At 39.5% G+C, this 19,089-nt stretch overlaps 1 protein-coding gene across 5 annotated transcripts in view; it reads left to right on the top strand.

Moving 5' to 3' along the window:
* Positions 1 to 18,438, top strand: part of MAP4K3 (mitogen-activated protein kinase kinase kinase kinase 3) — a 66,735-nt gene extending 48,297 nt beyond the window's left edge. For 4 of the 5 annotated variants that reach the window (XM_039568635.1, XM_039568633.1, XM_039568631.1 and 1 more), the window contains 11 exons: positions 589 to 668; positions 3,129 to 3,189; positions 3,275 to 3,392; positions 5,227 to 5,285; positions 7,163 to 7,266; positions 8,007 to 8,178; positions 10,287 to 10,355; positions 10,472 to 10,564; positions 12,140 to 12,210; positions 14,744 to 14,799; positions 16,938 to 18,438. In XM_039568635.1, the coding sequence (XP_039424569.1) occupies positions 589 to 668; positions 3,129 to 3,189; positions 3,275 to 3,392; positions 5,227 to 5,285; positions 7,163 to 7,266; positions 8,007 to 8,178; positions 10,287 to 10,355; positions 10,472 to 10,564; positions 12,140 to 12,210; positions 14,744 to 14,799; positions 16,938 to 17,025 (971 nt within the window). In that variant the 3' untranslated portion in view covers positions 17,026 to 18,438. The remainder of the gene's footprint in view (positions 1 to 588; positions 669 to 3,128; positions 3,190 to 3,274; positions 3,393 to 5,226; positions 5,286 to 7,162; positions 7,267 to 8,006; positions 8,179 to 10,286; positions 10,356 to 10,471; positions 10,565 to 12,139; positions 12,211 to 14,743; positions 14,800 to 16,937) is intronic. The other variant, XM_039568632.1, reaches the window with a different exon arrangement.
* Positions 18,439 to 19,089: the final 651 nt, after the last annotated feature.

Below are 19,089 nucleotides of genomic sequence, written 5' to 3'. Positions count from 1 at the left end.
TCACTTTGCCTGCCATTGCACCTTTTGATTATAAGCTCTATAGACATACTACTGAGCTAGTGGAGCAAGAAAATACTTGGGTTTTTTTAGAAACTGGAATAATGGAAGTGTAAATCCTTAGCAGTTGACATCATCTCAGTAGGAGAGGTCTGCTTTGTTTGCATGGCTGTGTGTAATCCAGGGGTTTGATTATGTTCAGGAGGTGAGGCAACCACAAACTACTGAGAAAATGTTCCTGTCAATACTGCTGTAGAAGTACTTCCAAAGAATGGATATTTCACATAATATATGGAAATGTCTAAGTAGGATATGCTGAAATTATTCATGTGATTTCCTGCTTGTGGTTGAACTGCTTTTTTAAAAATTTCCATTATTACTCAAGAAAAAAAAGACCAAGCTTTCCTAATGACTTAAACCAGCCCCATCCATAAATTAAAGCTTCCTTATCATGATTAATTTTCTGTGCTTTCTAACACCATAACTATTATAGCTTGATTTGTTTCTGTGTGTGTAAACATCTTTTTTTGGTAAAGGTGTACATACCTTCCTGAAATCAAGATTTCTACCTCTTTTTGATTGTGTTTGCAGATCAGTACTTGATATTTGGAGCAGAAGAAGGTATTTACACACTGAACCTCAATGAACTTCATGAAACATCAATGGAGCAGGTATATTTCTGGTTTATCAAAAATACATCGTTTGTTTTAACCACTCAGATTAATGTTTTATAATCCTTGTAAAAGTGGTTTTTCCTATATTTCCCTAGGCACTAGCTACACTGAGAATTTTCTTAAATGTTGGCTATTGAGGATGCTTTTCAGTCATGATTAAGTGTTTTTAGGCTGAACCACAATTATGTAGGAGATCTTCATCTATCAGTGTTTTGAACTTCATCATAGTGCATTGTTCTGCATTTAAATGATTAGGTAAATAGTATGGAATTTCCCTGATGCATTTTGGATGAAAATTTCTATTTTCCTTAAAGCTTTGTTACAATACAGAATTTTTGCAACAAACATTGTGTTTCAGCTACAGGGAAAGCAAGGAGATCCTTTATTCACAAGAGTCCATTCTTGTGATCTTAAAAGCAGCTTTGCTGATGACAGCTTACTGAACTCCACCTAAAGCTCTGTCTTTGCAAAGTCTTATAAAAAGTGATTTTTTGGGGAAGGGATACTGGGGAGGAAGAAATTGCAGGCTTTTCTGTACTCTCTAGCTCTTCTGTTACTCTCTAAGAGACTTGTTTTCTTTCCTGCCTTCTCCCTACCATAGGGAGCTGTGCACCTGCCATCAAGATGGAGGAATTTGCAAGGACAGCCTTCACACTGTAAGCTGGAGGCACTGGTGTTTGTTCATCCTCCAGGGTCCAGACATTTTAGAGATGTCTACTTTGTTGAGAGGAAGGCCCAGCTAGCTTGAACTGAGCTCAGTGTAACCCATAATCACAGTGGTGCTCAAGTTACCTGGTTTAAACTTAGCTCGGGTACCACTCTGCTGCTGCATTGCAATCGTAACACCTCCCCTGAGAAATAACACTACTGCAATAATCCTTGCAGGCCAGGTAGGCCAAGGAAAGGTTTGGGTTTTGTCTGATTGGGGTTTGGTTTTGGTTTGGTTTTTAACTGGCAAGGAAGGAGAAGAGCTGTAATGAAAATCATGTAGTGTGTTGCCTAGTGAGCTTTCAGGGAAATGTTTTAATGAGCACTTAGAGACAAGAAGAAATGCTTGCTAACATAGCCAGTCATGTGTGGAACAAGAGGAATGAGTGGCAGGTAAATTAACCTGCTAATCTGAAGAATTTAATCCTCAGATCCAAACCCACTGAGTCACAATATGCTCAGGTACCTACAGAAGGTCAATCAACCTTGCATGATCAATCTTGATACAAGCAGTTTGGTGGATTATTACCATAGGTGTTTCTTACAGTGTTTAGGTTATGAGAAGACTTCAGGAATGGAAGGGCACCCTCTGTGCTAACCATTTATTGCATCATTTTGATAATAGTGAATAGGGCATTAATAGCATTTCCCAGTTTTGTGTTTTATGTCATTGTTTACTCTCACTCTGATACAACTCAGTGTAAAAGCTGATTGATTATTTTTCTCTGTATTTCACTTCACCAGTGGACAAAGGAGACATAATGTATGTTTCCAGGAGTTAGAATAGCTTCAAGGTTAATATTTTAATATTTTTTTGGAGGAGTTGTTTTTTGTTTTCTTTTGTGGTTTTTTTTTTTTTTTCTTTGTCCTCCTGAGTGGTGTATCTAGGCCAATAGTCTGTTTCCTAAAGTGGCACCGGGAAATGTCAATGAGCTTGGTTACTGTCCTCCTCAGACTCCACTACAGTCATTGAATCAGGGATGTTGGAGGATCCCTGCCTATTTTTTTGTCCATTTTTGGACCTGTTGAACATGAGTGTGTCTAATTCCTTGTTTGTGTTGATACCTTCCACCTCCATGACTTCTTGTGCCAATAACTTCCAGAAGTTAGGTGAAAGGGGGAGAAAGTAGTTGCAATTTGTTTGGGCTTTTTAAGAGATGTCTTGTTGCTTTCACCCCCATCATTTTAGGAATTGCAGGATTTGACAAAAAACAGCTCTGCCGTGACCATTTGTTGCACTTGTTCATCACTTAAATGAAATGTGTAATCATGTAGGTGAAGGTGAAGAATCCCTTCAAAGTGCCAGTTTTAATTGTTTCAAGAGATTTGGAGTATCACAGACTTTAGAATGGCTGTGGTTTGTTTTTCATGCTTGGTTTACTGAAGTTTGTTGTTGAGCTTTTCTTCTTTGAAGGAGAAAATTTAGTGAAAATTTTAAAAATTTTTGGAAAAGGGTTGATTGATCTTTATAATGACACCTTGTGGAATGTAATATCCTTGAAGACATGAGTATAAAATGTGCTAATTGTCTAAATGTTAATGCCTATATTAAATATAGTGTGTGTGCCTAAGATTTACTCTGAATTAACTCTGAAATCCAGGTAAACATTACTTCCCTTAAACTTACTTCTGCTGCAAAAAGCAAGTCAGTACTAGTTTTGTCCTGTCATCTAAGCAGATACTAATTGATGAATGTCTTGTGTATATCAAATTGAGTGCTACTTCTTTGTTTTTCCTTCCATTTATCAGCTATTTCCTCGAAGATGTACCTGGTTATATGTCATGAACAATTGTTTGTTATCAATATCTGGTAAGTTACTGTGCTATCTTTGAGTGGCAGTGCTGGTAAACACTTGGTTTCGTATTTGAAGTGTGGTTTGTTTTCTAATTGCCAGGTAAAGCTTCTCAGCTTTATTCCCATAATCTACCAGGACTCTTTGATTATGCAAGGCAAATGCAAAAGTTACCTGTTGCTATTCCAGCACATAAACTCCCTGACCGAATACTTCCCAGGTAAATACACATCATCGGATATGTCAGAATATCTTAACTCTGGGAGTTCAGGATATGCTTGTGAAGCTCTGGGAACACCAAATAATGGGGGCTCTGTTCACAGATTGCAATGAATAACTCGTGTGCATTAATCAGAGGGTTGACCCCTACATTTACACAGATCAAGAGGTGAATATTCTCTTACTAGAGAAATGGATTTTGGTACTCCTTACCTTCTGGTTATCTCTTTTTCCTGGGCATAGCTCTTTTCAGGTATAGTCTAGTGTGTTAAATCCTGCTTGTACTTGATGCTAGACAAAATCTATGGCCATGCCCCTCCTGGCTGCTGCAAAACTTAACCCTGTTGTGACTGGAAGCAGGATACTGCCAAACAAGCCTTAGTAGTCTATTCAAATCCCAAGAGGAGGAGGTAGTAACGCTAATCTAGTTTGCAGAAAAATCTTTGATTCTTAAAGTGCATAGTGAGACACTGGTTCTTCTATTAGAATAGGATTTCTGTTAGGAAATTGTATTATAGAAAATTTGATTCTGTGCTACCTTTGGTTCTGTTAAAAGCCTATTAACATTAAAAGCCTATTCTTGGGTTCAGGAAAGGCTTCTTATTCAGTTATCTGCAAACATAATGGTACCACACTTGTCTGAAAATTGTCTTCTTCCTAGAGGATAAATTCTAAATAACTTAGAGATAATTTGTGCTTTGAATTGTTGTCTTCTGTGTACCTGCACTATTGTTCTGCTCCTCTCTTCCAAATTTGACTTTGGTGGGTGACTTTGGCTTGAGGACTGAATCAGCAGCGGACTAATAACCATAATTACCATAAGGATCATGCTAGGAAAACCATACTAGATTCTGCCTGGAATGGTACCTCACCTAAGTTGCAGAGGATTCAGAAAATTTCTTGTCCAGTCATGTCACTTCCCAAGAAAAATGCAGCACAACCTGAATGTGAGTGCCAAGACAGTCATTCAGAGGCAGGAGAGATTAATTTAGATAATCTGATTTGCTGCTTAACCTCTTGTTGTAGGGTGTCAGGGTAGTAACATACAGCCTGAAAAAGGCAGAAGACAGGCATTTGAAGTATGTAGGAGAGTGTAAATTTTTTTTTCTACCAGACCATAAAGTGTATTCTTAAACAAGTTTGTGGATACTGTGCTACATGAAAAATGTTAAAAGCAGAGGTTTTGGTAGAGAGAAGGCAAAGCAAAATTGAGTTGGAACTAGTTTGTGAGGTTTGTGTGTTCATTGCAAAATGTTCCAACCTCAGTTTATGATACTTGGTATCATAAACATTCAGTAGCAGAAAGTATGTCTGTGCTAAGCCTCCTTTCCAGCTGCTTTCCCTGGAGTGTCCTTGAGCAATTCCTTTCAAACTTTCCATGACTTGTTCCAGTGAAAATTTGTGGCCAGTACTCAGTTTTCGTGCTATTCAGTCCTTTTGCATTATCAGTCACTTCTGAACAGCTCCATTTGAAATGTTACACAACTGTTTTCCCAATTCATAGTGTTGAGTGCAGCATCTGTCTAGCAATCTATTTATTCCCATCTTTTCTACAGCATCAAATTAGTATTTTTATTGTCAGGAGTACTGTGGCCAGTCTCAATAGTGCCTGTTGTCTTCTAATCTCTATAGAAACTCTGATTCCTGTTACCAGCAAATAACATTTTGGCTTATCTGATAAATTTTCAAATTATTGTTCCATGATTTCATGAGAAATACACAAACATATATTTTTAGTTTTTTGGTGTGGTGGATATTTTCTATCAGTGACTGTCTAAAAACCAAATTCACTCAATTGTTTAGTTGATCAATAATTTTGTGTTTATCTTTTGTAGGAAGTTTGCGGTATCTACGAAAATTCCTGACACTAAATGGTGTCAAAAATGTTGTGTTGGTAAGTAAAGGTCTGGAGAATAAGTGTGAAGAGGCAGCACGAATGGTGGCAATATTAAGATTGCTGAGTCAGGTTTAGGAGGTGAAGGGAGAAGAGGCTTCTTTCATTATTATGAAGCTGTGCATTTGCAGACAGTGAGCTCGTTCAGGTTAGTCCTTGTGTTTAAGTAGTGAAAATTTTCCCAGTTAGCTCTTTATATTTAAAGACATTTACAAGCAATGCAGAGAAGCAGAATGATGTCAAAATTCAACCCAATCCTCAGGAAGAACCCAATCTCCATGGATGGAGGAACTTAGAGAATTTGCTATCAAGATCAAGCCACCTGACTTCTTAGCAGAAGTTTCAGTTATCAATATTGGGTGATAAAAAGCAAAGGAGTATTTTTAATTCTTTGAGGACAGTGTTGTCTCTGAAGCCTTTATAATGTGTTCAGTAATGTGCCAGCCACAAAAGTCTCAAAGATGCACTGTGTTAAGACATGTTTTAAAAGGGAGGCAGATAGATTAAAAAAAGCCCCAAAGCACTGTGAGTGTCAGTGAATGCTGCAGGGAGCACCCACAGGGGTGACAGGGGTCAGTCAGAGTACATAAAAACTCTGACTTTCTGACAGAAAAAATAATTTGCAAGTCCGTATGTTTCTAGGTTTCTGTTCATAAAGCAAGAAGCCTTGTGGTGTGCTCCTCTGTGATTTCTGTCCTGCCAGGCACAGAATTTAACAGGGGTGCTGTGGTACTTGACATTATGAAGGGGGGAGTCTTCATATTCAGAGATAGCTCAGCCTCCTAAGCCTGGAGCCCTTTGTGCATGATAGGTGTAAGTGATAATTTGTGAACACAGCAAGGGTGGCTGTAAGAGTCTTACTTTTTGTGGCCTGAGCCTCCATTCCTGCTTTTGGCAGGCACATAAGTCTGCTTTTGGCCTCGGGGCAGCAGGAGTGCCACAGGAGGCAGAAAAAGACGAGAACTTCTGGTCTTCTTTCTGCACCTTAGAGGTGTTGGTGATTGTTCTGTGGTTTCTGCTGCTGAGGTCAGCCTTACTCAGGGTCATGCCAAGCATTATTTGCTGCACTTTGCAGTCAGTCTGACTGATGTGGAGTGGGAACTTGGATTAATGAAATAAAGCACTGATGTTTAAGGTACCAAGGGGTTGCTGATGAGTTTCTGTGGCAATAAGGTAGCGTGAGCATATTTCACTTACGTGGATAGTTCTGGATTGTAGAAGCTTGTTATCTAAACTGGGTTGTTAATTGCCTGATGGCCCACAGTCACTTTACTGCACAGTGAAATCTGGTCTTTAGATGTATTTGTACAAAGTGCAAAATAACATTTATCTTAAAGGATACGTTGGCGGTGCTTAATGAGTGAGATTTTGTCAGTACTGTAGAATTGAAGTTGTGAAACTTCCGATTTCATAGGGCCTGATTTTGCAACTATATTGTTCTCTGCCAGTTTTTAATTGAATTTTGACGGTGGAAGAACAGCACTTCCTGCTCTTCTACTGTTCTTCAGTTTCAACTGGATTTCTTGATGATCTAGGAGTGTTCATCAGAAATACAGAGCTTCTGGATTTCAGACTTGCTGTGACAGTGCTTGGAAGGGCAGCTGAGCTGTTGTTCACTGCCTGCTGGGTAACTGTGTATCATAGAAAAAGCCATTCTTTAACAGCTGCTTATGGTGATTTTGAGATAGCTTAGACAAACCAACACAGTAGACCCAAGACACTCCAAATGTGTATGCAATCAGCTGTTTTTTAAATATATAAAAGATTTGAGTGGGGGTGGTGGGTATTTTCCAAAAGTATATGGACTCATATAGTTGGAAATAGTTTATAATTTGCATGTGCTTAGTACACTAATACTCTCTATCCTTTTTTGGCAGTGAGAAATCCCTACACAGGCCACAAGTACCTTTGTGGAGCACTACAATCCAGCATTGTTTTGTTAGAATGGGTTGAACCAATGCAAAAATTTATGTTAATCAAGGTAAAATTACAGTTACTCTCATGTTCACTTCTAGTTATCTTGTAGTGACTTGTTAAGAATAAGCATTATTCTTGATTTATTAGGCTTTTCTCTTGGTTTCTGTTGTTATATTGAAAATAACTATTTAAATGTGTCATGTATTAACTGACTCAAAACAAGTGTTCATGTTTTTGGGGTGCACTTCAGTTAGAGAACCAAGCCCTTCTCTCCATGAACATTGCCCTTCAGTTGCACAATAGAAAACTGAGGCTGGCAGGCTGAGACACGAGTTAACAGTGGTCTTGCTCCCATACTAGAGAGAAGGTGACCATTTATTCCATGGTTTTTTGACTCTGAGGTGCCCAGAAATGCTTGTTATCTCTCCATCTGACATCACCTGAAGAGACAGAGTCAGGGTGGGCTCATGTTTGTAAAAAAGGCAGCTGCTGTAACTCAGCCTGGAAGAGAAGGCTTAGAGGCTCAGTAGCCAGGGAGAGCAGTGATGAGCACTCTTCTTGTCTGCGGGCAGCTGCAGAGGACACACATAATAAAAGACATGCTACTTTATTTTAACTGAATTGGCATGAGATGCTCCAAACTTCTTAACTTGGGCCTTTTGTATCTATCAATTCCTGTTATCTGAAGAAGTAAACATAATGTTACAAAGTATGGCATAAAATTTACCATACAGTTTGAATATCTAATAGCAACTCAGACTACATTTGTTCCCTTCTAATATCTGTTTTTGCTTATTCATCTAGCACATAGATTTTCCTGTACCTTGTCCACTGAGATTGTTTGAAATGCTGGTAGTCCCCGAGCAGGAATTCCCTTTAGTTTGTGTTGGTGTCAGTAGAGGAAGAGACTTCAACCAGGTGGTGAAGTTTGAGACTGTCAACCCAAATTCTACCTCTTCGTGGTTTACAGAAACAGGTTTGTGTGCTGTTGTCATTGCATTCAGAAATGTTCTTTGCTCTTCTGTTATAGCTGAAGCACTAAAAGGTAGGCTTCTCTGAGGAAACAATTGGTTAAATCATTAAGGCTAAGTGATAATTGTAAGTTCTCTGCTTGAAGGGGTATCTGGTTGAACCTGCTTGCACGTGCACTGTTTTTGGATGTTTCTCCTTGTTGAACTGATTGGATTCCTTGAGATTTTTGGTGTAGCAGAGGATGGAGTTATGGTTTCTTGCATTTCCATAAATTAGGCAGCACTTTATTACTCTCTGTGCTGTTTTGTGCTCTACCCTGGCACCATGACTTCTGTTTATTGAATAGGTTCTAGTAAAATTGTGTTTTGAGCAGTTCCTTTCAACATCTCTGGAAGATGTAGTTTGGCTCTCCTGCAATGTGCCACTGTGGTTAGAAATGGTGTTACCAGCCTCCTGCTGAGATAGAGCATTCTTCTGGTGTTTAAGGAAAGCAAAAAGGATTAGGACCACTGGTAGCAGAAAACCAAGTACCTGCGAATCACCAGTGTGGGCACCATGAGTGAGGAGGCCACCATCTGAGCAACAGCAGAAATTCTCTCAAGGAAGTGTGCTAAGAATTACTTCCTTAGAGTTGCAAGGTTGCTCCCTGAACCTTGATGCAGTAGGGAACCATTGCTAGTCACAAACACTAGCTTGCTGGTTCAGAAGCAGTAAATAGCTTTGTTTTGGCCAGGCATGGATCCCTTGCTGGTTCATGATGAATTTATACATAGCTCTGTGCTGGCATACACATGTGCACGAGTCCAGCTTAGTGTGTACTGTGGAATTCAGTAAGAATAATGCTTTCCACCAGGAAGATACCCACTGACCTTCCTGCTGCTGAAAAGTGCACCAGATTCTGGCACAGTTACAATACCCAAAGTGAGCAGTGGGTGGCCAGTTAACACACTTACCTACTTCAGACAATGCATTTTATTTTCACTCCTACCTGTAACTGTGTGACTTTATGATAAAGTCCATAAAAATAGCACTCTGAAGAGAAATGTCCTGTTGTCATTTCTCTCTCAGTATTGTCTGCATTGGTGCACAAATACAAGAGTACTGGTCCCTTCTCTGTTCTTTTTTTTTAATGTGTAAAATTTAGCATTGCATTGCGTCTTCCACACTTCATTAATTTCCTTGAACTACTTGTGTGTTCTCATGTTGTGTCTGTGTTGTTTTCTCCTATTTTTGTAGCTCCAATTTAAACCCTTTTGTTGTATCAGCTTATTCCTGTCCCCTGCTGGCAGGACAGCAGTGATGCAATCAAACAGATTTTTATTTTTTACAATTTTAACCAGAAGCAGCTTTTGTGTTTTAGGTAACATGCTCTAATTTTTTATGTCTAATGGATTTACTGAGTTTCTCTTTTCTATATGAAAGATGCCTAAAGAATCTGGCAGTAATATTGAATTAGTAAGAGCTGCTTTGCATGTAATTTTAATGTTACCAAACACATGGACCAAAGCTACACTTCTGAGTTGACATGTCCACTAATCACTTGTGGGTCAAATCCTCATTTGCTGTGATGGAGACTGCTGCAGCTATAACGCAGAAGAGAAGAAAATAACTCTTCTTTTGAGGGTTTGGAGAAGGAAATAAGCCCTTATTTTTGGAACATCTGGGGATGGAACATCTGCAGATAGCAGCAAGAATTAAGTAGTAATATATAAGTCCCTATCAGGATTTAGAAATAAAGACAGAAGAAAAGTGCAATGAAGCAGCATAGTGTCGACAGTCACGTATATCTGCCTTTTTGCAACAGCAGTGTTCAGTTACACCAACAGAGAATAAATGGAGAACAGTGTACAGTGTCAGTTTGCTTTTGTGACATGGCTCAGAAAAGGCTGGATTGAATCCATACTTTCATATTATAGCTTCAGTTTTCCTGTCACAGCCAACATGTTGGATAAGTGGACATGCCTCTGTAAGAGAAGAGAAATGTCACTGGTAAGATGATGATTTTAAGTAAAGTAAACACAATAATGCATCAAAATATCTCAATCTCTAGAAGTTCCATTTCAAATTTCATGCTAATTTATGTTATGAACTAACACTGTCATTTTTTTATAGACACTACAGAGACGAGTGTTGTCCATGTAACACAGCTGGAGAGAGATACCATTTTGGTGTGTTTGGATTGTAAGTTTAATAGCAACTAAATATATATGTATGCATATACATGCATGCTGTCTGTCTTCAAATGAAGTTCATCCTGAAGGTAATTCTTGGTTAACATATCCTTATTTATTGTCTAGGCTGCATAAAAATAGTGAATCTGCAAGGCAGGTTAAAATCCAGCCGCAAACTGTCATCGGAGCTCACGTTTGACTTTCAGATCGAATCAATAGGTAAGTTGGATTTCATTAGTAATGTTGAATATCCCTGTAGGTCAGAGAGCTGGGCAATCACCAACTGGATGAAATTTAACAAGAGCAAATGGTGGATTCTGCATCTCATGGGATGCGGTAGTCCTGGTTATATGTACATACTGTGGGATGAGAGGCTGGAGAACAGCTCTGCAGGAAGAGATCTGGGAGTCTGGCTTGATAGGAAGCTGAAGATGAGTCAAGAGTGTGCCCTGGCACCCAAAAAGTGGTGACCAGCAGTAAGGACATGGAAATTATATGGAGTTGCATATGGGAAAATTCAGGTTGGATATTAGGAAGATGCACTGTACTCAGAGAGCGATCCGTCACTAGACTGAGCTCCCCATAGAAGTGGTCACAGGACCAAGCCTGTCAGAGCTCAAGCAGCATCTGGATGATGCTCTTGGAAGGGACCCATAAGGATCACTAACTTGAGATTTTCTGTGATTGACTTGTTCAGTGTTACAGTAAAGAATTAGGTATGCTACCTGTCTAGTCTTTGGCACTTGGAACACTACCTCACTCATTTCACTTTGTGTGAGGAAACTAAGTGGAGGGTTCAGCATGTGCTTTCCTAGGAGCAACTGGAATGAGTAATAATCCTGGAGTCTTCCTTGATTAAGCTAAATGTCTTGGGAGTATGATGGAGGCTTTTAGCCTCTAAAGGAATACCTTAACACAGCCTACATAAACTCTGTGAATCAAACACATTTTGTATATGTGTTTATGCAGTCAATTTTTATAAAGCAGCTCAAAGACTAAATTATGTGATATGTCACAGGTTGCATAAATTTTGTTTCCTTGTATAGAATCTGAATGAATTAGATTTGTGAAACAGAAAGAATACATTATTTTGGCAGTCCTCCAGTGGTTACGTACCTGGATTGCACCACTTTCTATTGAAAGAGGGTTAGGAGGGTGTGTGCACAGATGGAGGGTAGTACCAGAAGAGGAAAGACAGTGGGAACGAAAATAGTCAGGAGTTGGAGGGAGTTCATTTCTGAGGAGAAGCTTTAAAATTTCAGGCCCCTCAAACATAACCTCCCAGAGAAGAGGACAAGAAAACATTGCCACCGAAAATACTTTTATGGGTCTTGATGTTTGAGAATGGGGGGAAGGGAGGATTCAATCTACTTGAAGCTTCTCACTCTGGGATCTCTGCATGTACTGTGGTCCTCACCCTGCTTGTCACAAATGAGCTTCCAGTGGCCTGTTCTGTCCTGGCAGTGTCTCCAAAGACACTCCTGTAACTCTTCTGTTAAAATCCCATATATATTCTCTGCAACTATTAAAGGGGGGGTTTCCTGTTCAAAGAAAATGACACATTTAGGACTAGACATTTAGAACATTTAGGTGGAAATGTTTTTAAACCCTGCCCATTAAACAAATAAATACATAAATGCAGCTACTTTTGAGGCAGGTTCAGTGATTCCTGGGAGATGTGATACAATGGAATATACATGTACACATTTCAAAATTGCAGTCTTCTGCTTTTGGCCTTAAAAGCAAGAGTTGATGTTATGCCTCAAAACTGACTCCAGTGTTCTTTCTTACCAGTCTGTCTACAAGACAGTGTGTTAGCATTCTGGAAACACGGCATGCAAGGAAGGAGTTTTAGATCAAATGAGGTGAGTACTGCATTTTGCTTCAAATTCTGGCTTCTAGTGTAAGCCACGTGGAGGAGAAATGCACAATGCTGTTGTCTGAAAAACATTTCAGTAACTTCCTAGGTTAGACCTAGAAGCTGGAGTCTCATTCTAAGCTTGTATCATAAGCTGTAAATACAGCATTAGTGGAGCTGAGAACCCCATCACATCCAACTAGCAAAACAGAAACAACAGACTGGGCCAGGATGCCGTAGAAAATATCCAAGCCTAATTCTTGCTAATATTAATCTTCGCCTTAAATTGCTTTGAAGACCACTATCAGTTCCTTAGCCTCTCACACAGGGATGCAAAAATTTGGGCTTTGCCAGTGGTTCCACTGCTGAGCTTTAGCTTTTTGTCACAGTGTCAAATGAGTTGCCTGATGTTTTTTAGTCTCTTCCATGTTCTCTTGGCTTACAAATACTTTGAAGAATTGCCCAGCTTTCACAAGAAATACTTTTCCATCTTCAGGAGAAAAATATCAGATTGACCTAAACCTGATTTGTTTGGTTTTTTTCTAAAATCTTCCTGTAGTCCCTTTTTTAGCGAGATTGATGTGATTTTTAGATGGAGTTAAACCATTATAGTTACCTTCCCAAATAGTTGGTTTTTTTTTTTTTCCTTGCTGCAAGCCTTGTGTACCTTTTAGGGAAAATGCTGTTACTTGGTTGGATTTTAGTGAGTCTTTTAATTTGGTTATTAATGAATGTTTACAAACATCACCAGTTGTTCCATCAGTGTTTCATTGGCTGAGAAATTGAGCTCATTATGACTAATTGTATTTTAAGGTACACATAAGTCACGCCATGCCAAGCTTAGATATTCCATGTTGTTCCACTGGTACGCTGACTTGCACAAAGCCCCAGTTTGACCCAGTTGACCCAGTCTGTGCTAACAGTGAGCCTGCTCTGTGTGACCCAAAGTCTAGAGTCAGACTGCTTCTTACTTCCAAGGGTGCAAATGTTTATTGTGGCATTTGAGCATTGGTCTCCCCATTGGTACTGAGTAGCTCTACTCCAGCTGGGAGAGGCCACGTCCCTGGGTGCTGCAGTCCAAATGGATGCATTTTGTTGTTTATGTAAAGCATCCGGGACACTGGCTTGCTTTGTTACTGTCAAGCCAAAGCCAGAACCTAAATGAAGAACTGAAAGCAGAACTGGGGTGTGGACAGAAAGCAAGCCACTTAAAACTTTTTCTCTGTAGAACATGTCTAGGGTAAGCTTTTGGGCCTTTTTAAATTCCTTATGGCTCCTGGCTGTCCCACTAGCTGCAGCTGTTGAAAAAAAATAAACCTGTTTTCTTCTGTAATATGAAAAGCCTTCAGTGCCAGGCTCAGGTCTTGACCATATTCGTTATTTTTGAGGAATTTTGTACTACATAGTATCTAGGAAGTTGTTGCATGGGACAAAAAGCTGACTGACTTAACTTGCAGCATTTTTTTCTTTGAAGACATCATTAGTTCAGATTCCCTATTCTAATACAGTTGGCCTAATTGGGGATGACTTGAGCTGCTTGCAAAGTTATTTCCTTCCACAACTGTGACCTTCCACGGTGGTTTGATTGAGTGTGAAGAATGAAACAGGGAACTGTGAATTCTGACACAAGAAGCTCAAAATCTGGGCAAAGATTATACAGCCTTAGCCTCACAGAAAGCAGAAATTATTTTTTTTAGAAAAGTGAAGAACTTCATTGCTGTGAATTAAAATTCTCTTGCAAGTTCTCTGCACCAGAAGCGAATTCACCAAGTCAGCTAACATTACTAGGATCTGGGAAGGAGATAAGAATGTCTACTTTCCCCAAGAATATGAAGTTTGGCTGTGTAGAAGAGCTTTGTAAACAGTGCTGCATGTTCACAAAGTGACTAAATACCCTTTGGAATATGCACTGTTTGACTTTGGCTGTGGTTGACTATTGATGAGCATGATGGTTTTCTGGGTGCTTTGATATTCATGTGATCATAAAGATGCATCACACAAGTACAATTCACCAACAGAGCACAAAAGTCTGTTGCACTTGTCTGAAATGTCAGAAGACTAAGTTTTCTTTTTGCCATGGACATAAGTACCACAAATTAGATTATGTTTCTCTGCTCAGGTTTTCAGAATATGAACTTAGTGCACTCTTACTATAATTCAACATTTCAACAAAATGTGTTTTATGTGTGATTTACCTGACCCATCTTTGGATATCCACTCTAGAGTGGATACACTGATTGCACCTGATCTCTTTCAGTCATGGCTGTAAAGAGAATTGTAATGGTAACTCAAATACCAAGCTGAGCCCTGCTGTTGTGCTTGCAGTTGCTACCAGAGGAATTCATGTAGTGTGGGAGGAATTACAGAAAACTTCTATATCTTAGTTCAAAGTGGCAATTGCATTAAGTTCTCTATTGGATTTTAATTGGCAGTCAGTTGGTAACATCAGTCACAGTCAATTCTTTTCTCTTGACTGATGATAAGAATAAAATGAAAACACTTGTGCTCTGAACATGTAAATATTTATTTTTATTGTCTAGATCACACAAGAAATTTCTGATAATACAAGGATATTCAGGCTTCTGGGATCTGACAGGTAAGATGAGAAGTAAACATGACATATTAAAATAAAAGAATAATGTGTGTTCTCCTACCTCGTAAAAGTTTTTTGCATGTTTCTTGCAAATTCTTTTTTTAAGCCCTCTTAGACATTCCTTTGTGTACTTGTCTACCTTCCAGTCCTTTGCTTCTACTTCTCTCTTTCTTAAATTAAAAAATAAAATCTTCTAAAAGTGTTTGTGTGCTTCCAGAAGTATTCAGCCATGCAAGAGGCTCTTACTTGGCTGCAGTCACAATCTCCAGGAGTGTTTTCCTTTTTGTACTGTAATTCTTTTGTTTAACTTGGTGAAATCTTTACTTTCAGATGTTTTGCTGCAGTAGCTCATCAAGATCTGCTTCTGGAGATAAATACAAATAATACTTAAAAAATTTAAATATCTCACTTTCAATCCCAGAAAGGAAATCTCCCAGTTGTTCTCCCAACATGACAGCTCAGTTCTTGTAAGAGCTCTTGATAACTCCCAGTGTAGCTGTTCTTTGGCGTCTGCTTTCAGGGCACTAACACTCTGTCTGTGTGACCCACCAGATACCAGCCTGCTGAAGTCAGTAACTGCTGTTTTAGGAGCGTCACCGACTTCCTCAACTTTCTCTGCCCTGGTGTCGAACTTTGTACTTCTGTAAGAGCCACAGAAGCAGCAGCTGTTTTGTCTTTAGGGGAGTGCATGCTGACGTGACAGTTTCACCAGTAATGAATTCATAAGAACTGCAGAAATAGGCTTTAACTTTGCTTTTGAGAATTGCCTCTGTCTTATGCTGCTTGCAGTAAATTCCTGTGGCATCTTAGAATGACATTGCAAAAAATTGCCTTGTAAAAATGTCCTCTTCCCCAAATATGGTCTCATCTATTTCTGGCTTGCTCTGATAGTTTCTCAAGTCTAAGACAATGTGTAAAGAGTTTGCACTGCAATAAACATTAATTCCAATTTCTTCATATACCCTTTTCCTTGCAGCTCTGTCCTGTTTTGCACTTGAGCTGTGAAGCCTTTTTCCAGTACATGAGTCCTTTCCTAGGGAGTTCAGAGGAGCTGGTGTTCTGAAAAGCCAAAAGCCTGATGTCAGTCTAATAAAAGCTTGTGTGTTGCTTTCTCCTCATGAGCAGGGAGTTGCCTCATGGCATGAGGTATCATTCCCTTTGTGGAGCACATTGAGCAGAGGTCAGGTTTTCTGAGCCATAGTTTTGCAGCAAGCAAACTTTTCTATCTGAATGCACAAGAAAGAGATGGATTTGAGTTTCCCACAATCTGCCTTCACTTCAGGATGTTTGTGGAGGAGAAGTCAATCATGAACATCCTGGTCTGTTGAGCAGTTTTACCAGTTCTTGCCTGATGAAAAAAATCTTAAAGAGTTTATGAAACAAAATTGTGAGTGTTAATTTCTCCTCTTTGGAGCAAAAGGGCTGATCTAGGACATCCCTTGTGGTCTTTGCAGTTGTAGGTCCAGCTAACCCAGTCGTTTGTCTCCAATGCTGGCCAAAAGTGGGTGGCAAGAAAAAGTAAGAGAAAGTACTCTTCCCATAGCAGTCCTTTCCTTGAGGATTCTCTTGGCCTGCAAATTTTTGTCTCTGGGACTTCCAGAGTTGGAGGAAATTTCTGTGGGTTAGGGTGCATGGGCTCAGGGATTAACTAGAAATACTCACAGAAGAATCAGCTTTGTTCATCTGTCATTCCAGTGGCAAGAGGGAGACTAACAACTTTCAGAACCAGAGCCTGATTAATGGGTTAGCTTTGCAAAGCTCCACGAGAGCACAAGCCCAGTAGGGGAGTGATGGACCCTTTTCAGAAGCCCTTACTAAAAGGATGAAAGGCAACAGGGATACATTGCAGCAAGGGAAATTCCAGCTGGATAAAAGAGGGGTAAACATGATGGTGAGGGTGGTTCAACACTGTGGCAGGAGCCCAGAGAGGCTGGGAGATCCTTGGAGACCTTGCCCAAGTAAAACCGTGAGGTCGCTTTGAGGTTGGCATTGGTTTGAGGGGCTTTTGGACTAAAGGCATCCAGGAAAAGAGAAATGACAACCAGTCAGATGGATCCTAGGAAGGAATATTTAATGATGTCCCAGGTTGTTTTTAAATGAAGGATCACTTGACATTGTGGCTTTTTTAATTTCCATTTTAGGGTCGTGGTGCTGGAGAGCAGGCCGACGGACAACCCGACAGCCAACAGCAATTTGTATATCCTGGCAGGGCATGAGAACAGTTACTGAGAACAGCACGTGGCAGGCAGCTCACTGTGAGGAGAACACTCCTGCTGCAGCAGCACTCGTGACTGGCTGGAATTGCACAAAAGCTGCAGTAACCCCACTTCAGTTGCTTTATAATTTATTGTGGCATGAGAGGAAGACGAGAATTGTTTGTGGTATGGACACAGAAGCATTATAATACCACAGAAGTGCTTAATTTACTGTTATGTAATCTTTGTACATATGCAGTATTTTTCAGTGAAACTTCTTGCTGAAGCCCTACACTGACTTTCTGTAGATAGAAGTCCTCCCGTTAAGTACAAGTGTCTTACCTGTACAGATGTAAAAGTCACTGAGGATGCAAAAATTAAATTGGGGTACTATTATAAGGACGTCTCATGTGTTTATTATAAAGTGGGATTCTAGCAACAAATATAGTACATTTAGCAACACTATTGTATTTTATTATATGTAATTTACTAATACAAATAAATATTAACTTTTAGAAATTGTAACCAAGGCTGTAATCAGATTACAATCTTGTTTTAATTTCGATACAACACACTGGTGTTCATGTTTGCACAATGTATTGAGATGTGATGTATTTAGTCACAAAGGTAAGCTGTGACTTTGTGGATATGACTTGGGCTTCAAAGTTCCTTCTTTTTCGTTTACTTGGGTAGATTTCTTTGTGAAACAAACCAGTTAAACACCTGTATTTTTATATTTAATTAAAACTTTCCTTATGATTACTTCTCTATGCTTGAAAACAATACCTTATGGATGGGTGTCAGTCCCAGACTAGTGGTACCTGGCTGTAATTCTGCAATAGGTGTTTGAATTATTAGTGTATACAATGATAAAAAGTAGTTATTACTGTTTGTCTTACTACATAGTTTCATATCACGATGAAAAGGAGCAACATTCCACGTTGTGGAAATGGCTCAGAGATGTTGCCATTTTGACTTTTTTTTTGGCCTTACAACCATTTTCACACTTTTCTTGATTTTAGGATGTTAACACATGGCCAAAATTTAGTTACTACCTCATTGAAACAATACAATGGTTACTACGCATCACGGGAACTTAGTTTTGATCAGAAGTATTTTTGATTGCTATTTTCCAATGGAGTGTGTAAATGCCAAGTTTTAAGCAAAATGCACACATTTGACTCCTTTTTTTGTATATGTTCTTTATATTTTATTGTGATAATATACACTAAAACCAAACTAAATTAAAAGTGATTTATGGCCTGCGTTATTGTTGTGATTGGTAATGCTTTGAAATATGTTCCCTAATGTATATAATGTAAAATAAATTTTTTTAACATGTTGTTGTACAATTAGATTATCACCTGCACTGATTTTCCACATAAGACTAAAATGGAACATACTGAGTTTTCAATTCTGCTATTAAATGGTTGTGCCAAACACAGAAGCTGGGCGTCTGAATGTATGAACAGAGGTTGTTGGAGCTCCACTCGGGGTTGGCATCAATACCCTTTTGGCCTTTGGGCAGTGGATATGTGGATTTGAGCTGAGTCTTTCCAAATTCCACCTTGTGTGGTTTGTTCCCTCCATTTCCTGCTTTTCCACCTCTGTTGATTGCAAAACTGATTTATTCTTTTTTCAGCAGGTTTATTTTTCTGCCTGTGGGCCTCAAGCTTAGTGCTTCTGCCAGCCCCAGCCTGGCTGTTCCTTGTCCTGAGCCTTGGCTCACCCTGTGGGACAGGTGGTGGCAGGAGCCCCACTGATGAGCAGCTGAATTCTCAGAAAAGTCAAGAAGTTGTGTGTGTTTCACAGCACCCTTGTGAAATCCCCCAGGGGGATTTCCATCCTGCCTCCTGTGGACTGTTCCTCACTTGGACATGCAGTATGTTGCTCAGCTTTAACAAAATGTAGTACAGGTGATGTGCAGTGAATGTGCTTCCTCCTGGGGGGTTCTGCAGCAGCTGGGACCAAGTTTCTCAGGCCATTGCTGAATTACAGGCACCAGAAGCTAAGGGCTGTTGGTTTTTACTCTGGTTGGGCATTTTTGGTATGAGCATGCATGCTGGGATGCAGCTGGAAGGGATAAAAATAAAAGAGG

This window comes from Corvus cornix, chromosome 3, assembly GCF_000738735.6.
Source record: "Corvus cornix cornix isolate S_Up_H32 chromosome 3, ASM73873v5, whole genome shotgun sequence".
Taxonomy (NCBI): Eukaryota; Metazoa; Chordata; class Aves; order Passeriformes; family Corvidae; genus Corvus; species Corvus cornix.
The sequence above is the reverse complement of the archived record's forward strand: the minus strand, read 5'-3'. Positions and strand labels throughout refer to the sequence as shown.